At 44.8% G+C, this 7,565-nt stretch overlaps 1 protein-coding gene across 2 annotated transcripts in view; it reads right to left on the bottom strand.

Moving 5' to 3' along the window:
* The window catches only part of bcl11bb (BCL11 transcription factor B b), a 28,549-nt gene extending 21,522 nt beyond the window's left edge, over positions 1-7,027 (bottom strand). The window contains exon 1 of one of the 2 annotated variants that reach the window (XM_080513844.1): positions 6,931-7,027. In XM_080513844.1, coding sequence (XP_080369970.1) covers positions 6,931-6,994 — 64 coding nt within the window. In that variant the 5' untranslated portion in view covers positions 6,995-7,027. The remainder of the gene's footprint in view (positions 1-6,930) is intronic. The other variant, XM_080513843.1, reaches the window with a different exon arrangement.
* Between the last annotated feature and the right edge of the window lie 538 nt (positions 7,028-7,565).

Below are 7,565 nucleotides of genomic sequence, written 5' to 3'. Positions count from 1 at the left end.
GCAGCACTTGCCTGTCTCTGCCGCTTCCACCACTTCAAGCGCCCGCATCTCCCCCCCCCCCCCCCCCCTCACCCCCCCACCCCTCCCTCCTCCTTGCCTCCTCTTTTCTCTCTTTCTCCAAACATGACACCCTAATAATTGCGAAGATTAGACAAAGAGGGTGCGTGTGCGTGCGCGCTCATTTGTGTCCTGGTGTGTAGTTATCAGAGCAGAGATCCTAAACTCTCTTATCACCCATCTCCAACTGTCAGGGCGGCGCTGCTCCTCTAAACTCCCAGTCATAGCGGTTAAACTCGGGCGCAGATCTGGCAGAGTGTTACACGTCTTTATTTCTTTAACAACAACAACAAAAAAAACCATCTTTTCAAATAATTTCTTTGCAACTATGAATCAACCCCCTCCTCCTCCTCCTCCTCCTCCCCCAATCGCCCATCCACCCACCCACACACACACACACACACACACACACACACACACACACACACACACACACACACACACACACACACACACACACACACACACACACACACACACACGTGTTCCAGTCCTCTCACTTCGCCCCGGAGTGATGATCCGATGCCAAATATCTTTTCTCTAAATGGCGATGGATTCGTGGACGCCTGCCAAATAATTTCCATCTCATAATCTTTGGCGGCAAAGAAGGAACACAAACACATATTTACCTACAGTTCACAGCTTGTGACCATAATTCGCACGAAGCGGTTTTTCCGGGTGCCTCGGCACAAGTCGTGTAACGGCGCGCCTGCGCACGCGGCGCAATGTGAGCGGGGCCACGCGGGAAACAAACGCGGCGCGCTCTCGTTTCTCACCTTGGGAACGAGGCGCTCGGAGACTCGGGCGTCAGGAATAAGAGAGAGAGAGAGAGAGAGAGAGAGAGAGAGAGAGAGAGAGACAAGTCGGAGCTGACAGACACCTGGGCATTTGGACTTGACTGTCTGGCTTTGTGAGAGGCAGACACATAGTGAAAGGCCTGTTTGTTAACCTATGGTTGAGTAACACTGCCTGGGGGCAGAAGGCAGTAAATTAGTGGGAGTTGGCACGGCGACTCTTGCCAGGGGACTATCAGTCGGACATCTTCTCGAAAAGAGAGAAAAGAAAAGAAAAAAAAAAACCGCACCCCTCCTTGAAACCCGCTCGCTCATGTATCCGGAGGCTCACCTGTGTGAGAAAAACACGTGTGCAAGAAGGAACCCAACAAGGAATGCTTGCAGAGGGGGGGGGGGTGAAAGACATTGGGCACAAACACATTGAAATGGAAACATACACACCTAAGAACAACACTCTAATGGAGGCTATCGCGGTGACAGACGGCATCTAATTCCACTGTATAAACTCCTATGTGAGAGGAACACGCTTGATAGGTAAAGGAGGGTCGCTGACGCACTGTCAAACACGCCGCCGTGGAGAAGGCGTGATGATAGCAATGAAACCCGGCTGTCTAACACGATGCCACACATGCTTTATTCCTCTCTCTGGGTCTCTCTTGTCTTTCTCTCACGCGCGTGCGACGCTGCATTTCCTCCCCCCCCCCCACTTCCAATGACAGTGCTGCTATGTTGCCTTATCAAGTGGTGTGAGTTAAGTCAGGCAGCCTTAGAGCACCCCCTATCAGTTTGATGAGGAGAGAGCCAGTCAGTCACTCCACTGCTGCTGCTGCTGCTGCTGCTGCTGCTCTACGCTGCCACTGCACAATATGTACCAGATGGGAGACACGGCTGAGGACAATGGGCCTCTTTCACTAAAATTTCCATTTATGTAAAAGGTTGAAAAAAAAAACACAAAAAATGTTCAAACGCCAGGGAAGGAAGCACTTAATAAAGAAATAATGTTGTCAGAGTCAGTGGGATTGTTTTTCGTTGAGAGCGTCTGAGGTGTGAGTTAGTTTTTTTTTTTAATTGCAAATAGTAAAATCCTCACAAAGCCGTTTGATTACAGTTGAACTGCAATTATACTGTCAGAATTGGTATATTTGACGCGCTTATGTGTGTTTTTCTCACACCGCGTCAGGTAAAACAAGCTAGGTGAGTCACACGTGCCAAAATGCAGACACAGGCCTCCTGTTATGCAGTGTGCCATTGATTGTTGTACTAATCCTTAATTACTGCGTTTGTCCTTGTGTATCACATTAATCCGGGTGACTCTTTCTTCCTGCGTTAAGAGAAAGGTGAAGGGCAGAGAATTTGTTTTAATTTTACTGTGTGGTTCGACAAGTTCCGCTCTCCCCGAAGTTAAAAACAATGAAAACGACTCGGGGAATTCTTCCCGCGAGACGAGTTCGTCATGAGAAACCAAAAATGTTGGCAAAATGATGTGAAGTGGCGTTGAAAACCAGAAGCTGTTTTCCGTTGACGCTAACCTTACACAACATTTTAACCCCAGCTGTACAATCTGTTCTGCCGTTAGTCAGGCCACTCGTATGACAGTCGACCATGCTGTATGGGTTCAGACCTGTCTTCTCCCTGGCTTTGTTTTTTCTTTTTACCCCCCCATTTCCATTTGCCTGAGCTGAAATCGCACACACACACACACACACACACACACACACACACACACACGCACACACACGCACACACACGCACACACACACACACACACACACACACACACACACACACACACACACACACACACACACACACTCTTCAAAGCCCTACAGGCAAAGTCGGATAACATTCACGCTGTCATTGAGAAAAAAGAAGAAGAAGAAAAAAAGTGACACCAGCAACGATGCAGATGGTTGCAATCAAAAATTCAAACAAGCGGCTTCAATTAGCCTAACCTTTTTTTTTCTTCAGCTGCGACTGCCAACGAGAGCTGCAACAGTGTGCTTTGTGCAAGGCCTGGCCTGTGTGTTTCATTATCTGATCACCGTTCAATCTGCACCAGGCTCGCTCCTTATCATAAATCTTAGATTATCAGCCTGAAATTGGGCAAAATGTGACTCTGCTGCCGACACACTGACTTGTCACTGGACCACTTTGAATGACTTGCGACCTGTGAAGCATTGCATTTGGAGATATAAATCAAACGTGGCACACAATTTTACTGATAAAATAATAATGCGGGGGGGTAGGGCACTTTATAGCATTGCAAATCTGGATTATATGCAATAATATTAGAATACAGAAAGAGAATCAGAAAGCAAACTGCAGTGACTAAAATCATAAATCGACTCCTGTGAGATTATCATCCGGTTAACACAGTGTGTGCGTGTGAGTATTCACTGTGGTGTTGCATTGCGCACGGTGGGTTCCTTCCCATCGTTTGACAGCCATATGGCGTGAATAAAGAAGAAAACATTCACTGTTTCACAAAGTAGCATGGCAATTCTTGGAATAAACAGTCGGCACAAGACGTTTCCAGGTCTGCATCCTGGGATGAGGTTCGATGCAAAAAAAAAAAAATCCTGCTATTAGATTACAAATGTGCCAGTCTGCGAGCGAGGCAGACCTGCGGTGTTGAGCGCCAGTCAATCCACATTATATTGTCATTACTTTGTCATGGATGTGACTCCGAAGTGAATCACTGAGTCCACCAGAGCCTATGGGGATGTTTTCATTATAAAAAGCCTTACGAAAACAAAGGATGAACTGTTAACAGGTCAGTTTCCACGCACACAGTGGAGCTGGCAACGTGTGATTTGCTACGGCGTGAACGTTTGTAATTTGCGTCGAGTCGAGTTGTACGTATGTGTGCCTGCCCTCCTCGATGCATTCCTGCGCACTGACTGCATTCGCTGCAGTTTGCAGTCACTTGTGCATCCTTTTTAGATGTCTGACCTGGCAAGCAGATTTCCAGTACATAGTCTTTGACTAACTGCCTGTCCAGAAATATGCTGATATTCAGGTTTTGTGCGCTCCTAACAAGCACATGACCTATAGGGCTCTGGCTGCAGGGCACAGGGCTGTGTTCAGTTACACAGAATAACCCCTGATCTGACATGTGCTTGATGTATGTTGGCACCCTGCAGAAACCCCATATTATTACTTGCGTAAAGACATATCTCATGACTGGCCTTGACAGCTGATACCAAAATGTGCAGCTATGAAACCGACGTGACCTCTCGATGAAGCATCTGCAATCAGACACTGGAGAAGGGGGGTGGGGGGGGGTCCAGCTGGATTTCTTTTTTTCTTTTAACCTAACTTTCTTAAACTTCTGACACTTCACTGTGCAACGTATAACTATGGTTATGTTTCCCCGCCCCCAGAGCTCCTCGGGTCTTCCTGTCCGAGACGTGACCCTGGTCCTCTCCGGACCCACCGGTCAAGAAGGCAAAACACCACAGCAGCATCCAGATCCCAGCTGAGTGACACTAAAAGCCTTCCAACCATCACAGTTAGGGGTGTGATGTGTCTATTCAGATGTCCTCTATGGTAAACAAATAAGGTGCTCTATGCAAATAGCAGTTGATCTGTGCATACACTCGCTCAGACACATTGTTCTACCTGAGAGAACAATCCTATATGAATAATAATGCGCTTTCACTTTTTTTACGTTTTTTTTCCGCCCCCAGCCAGGTTTTCATATCACAATTGAGTTATAATTTAATAAAAAAAAAAAAAAAAAAGAAAGAATAAAGAAACACCTGCAAGTTGTGTAATCCCTTAATTTAGCACGAGTGTCTCACAGGTCACTGTCACCGAGTTCAACAACTAGGAGACAGTATGTACCACGTAAGAACAGGTAGGACCAGATTCAGGGCCCTCCTCATTGCCCAGCATTTCCAGCATCTCGCTCAACATTTTTTTTTTCCCCTTCTTTTTCTCGATTTCCACTTTTAACAGGCTTCAACGGCAAAACTTCTGCACGACTGAACCGAACATCAAACATTTTGCTCGCATTCACAGACATCCACGCTCGTGTGACACTTTGCAGGTCTCCAAGGACAGGTGAGGGGATGATTAAAAAGATCTCTCCAAAAACAGTCACTACAAGCTGCAGGCAAGAACAGACGAATCCTGGGGACATCCGAGTGCAGCCATGGCTCCGAAAGAAAAAAAAAAAAAAAAAAAGTATCGAGAAATTATAATTTTATCCATGACAACAAATTAATAGTGTAATTATGCAAGTATCTATATTCAGCACCACAGGTTGAGCTTTAAGTAAACCCTTGGAGCAGGTGTTTGTGCAACTCTTATATGCAGGTCTCATGAAGAAAGGAAAAAAAGAAAAAGTTAGCCAAGGCTGGAGGGGAAAGAAGCAAATATTTAACACTTTCTCCTTATTTGTACAAGTTCTGAAATATAGGTAAACGGTTGCAAGCATTTGCAGCAGGTACAGGCCCCCCCCCCCCCCCCACACACACACACACACACACACACACACACACACACACACACACACACACACACACACACACACACACACACACACACACACCTGAAGTCAAACTGCTGTTGATTGTTTGCTTTTTTTTTTTTTTTTTTTTTTATGTTTCAATTTATAGAACTGCAAATAGTTTCTGGGCTATTTAATCAATAGTATACTCTCCAAGAGAGACAGGGAATGAAACTCGTTAGTCTGTATAAATTGTGTGTTTTGTGCCTGATATTTCCAGGACTTTCACGAAATAAAAAATAATACCCATAATTACACTATTGCCACCACTTTGATGTCAGATAACACTTTAACTTTAAATACACGTGATTACTGAAAGGGGGGGTGAAAAAAGCCAATAGAAGAAATTCTGGGAGATAAGAGAGAAGTGAGTGGTATGAATGATTAGTGTAAATGCTAAACGTGTCGGGTGGGACGGAATGCGCCCTCACCGTTTTCAACACAAAACAGATTGGCCAAAGATTACATCATGAACTTCTGCAATGAATTACCCAGATTAGGCCTCTATGAAATTGGATTTAGGCGCTGCAGAGCGCTGGGAGATGAAGGTTAGATTGATATAATTGATTTGAAATTGGATTATAAGACTTTTTAATCATATGCCTCCTCCTTTAAAAAAAAAAACAGAAATCTTGACTGATTTAATCTGCGCCACGTAATAACAGAAAACGACGCATCTCCGAGAAGGTTTAAACAAAGTTGTGACCTCCCTGTTTTAAAGGATAATAAAAGTTCAAATCTGCTTCTGCTATTTCTGTGTTTCAGGTTTTTCTATGTTACTGCAAAGTAAACTAGTCGATTACATTTTAATATAATTCTCAAACGTAGTCAAGTGCTATTCGGCCTTTGAGTACCAGGGGAAATTTATTTTTTTTAGAAATAATCACAATAATTAGGAGGCATCATGAGTGAACGTGTGTGGCCGTTAAAATAAATACAATGCAATGGTGCAGTTACCAAATACAACAACAGCATTTAGACTTCGGAAACATTTAACAGAGTAGACAGTGATACACACTTCGGCACATGTTGCAATAAACTGGGGGGGTGAAAGAAAAACTGTTGTGATGAAATGTTGGATTACATCCTCAACGCACGTGTGTGCATGCTTGCAAACACTCCCATACACATACACACTGACACACTTTTCGAGCCAGACACCCTCATCGTACACCAGTTCTTAAAAGATTATATCCAGTAGTAAAATTGTACGAAGTTGTAAAAGGCGCATCGGAATAAAGTGCGCTAACCCCTCACCCTCCTTTTTTTCCCTTTTTTTAGAACAGCAAAACTCACAATTTAATGTAAGAATATAATTTATTGAAAACCAGTCCGGGGATTTTATTAATTGTTTTTGTATTTAAGCTGCAAATTATGTTCAAAACACGTACTATGTTATCGTTCCAGTGATGCGTAATTCTAAAAACAGGATGTTGTGACCGCTTTTCTTTCCTCAAGAGAAAAGTTGTAATTTTATCTTTAAAAACCCGAGAGATGACAAACAATAAATTATTGAAGTCATTAAACAGTGAAAGAAGTGATAGGACCTGAAAGTATCACACCCACCTTGTACTGTCTCCCTGTGCGTCAACGATAAGTGCTGCGGGTTCACCTGCTTGCGGCGGGACATTGCCCCGGCATTTACTCTGGCATCGCCCGGTGAACGGCACTTGGAGTCGGCTTGAACCGTGGTGTCGGTCCTCTCTGGGTCGCAGGTCACCAACTTTCCCCTCCTGTCCCCCCCACCACGGCTCGCTGTCTCACTCTTCTCGGTCTGTCGGCGCAACTTTGACGCGCGTCTGGTGCGTAAACGGGCGGACCGGTGCGCGTCTGTGATGGAAGAGCAGTTTCTCTTCAATGTCCTCCGGCGACGTCTTCAGGGGGGGGGGATTGAGGAAAGCCAAAGTGTAATTTTAGGGAGGAATTGGTCTAAAAGCGACCGATGAGCTGATTTCGTGCGCAGGTGAGGAATATTTGTGCAAAAAAGCGTCTGGAGAAAAAAAAAAGAAAAAAGAAAAATCCGGGACTGCCCACCTCTGCAGCGACCGCGGTGACAAATGAAGTACAGAGCACTCCACCGGGTGATGGATACTGACTCCTATTAGGATCCTCTGTCTTTATTTCCTTTTTCTTTATTTCTTAATGATTTAATAATATCATCTGGGGTCAAATGACAGCTGTACACCTTAGGATTTCCCTAC

The sequence above is a fragment of the Blennius ocellaris genome, assembly GCF_963422515.1.
Source record: "Blennius ocellaris genome assembly, chromosome: 18".
In the NCBI taxonomy this organism is placed as follows: domain Eukaryota; kingdom Metazoa; phylum Chordata; class Actinopteri; order Blenniiformes; family Blenniidae; genus Blennius; species Blennius ocellaris.
This window is presented reverse-complemented; position numbering and strand designations above follow the sequence as displayed.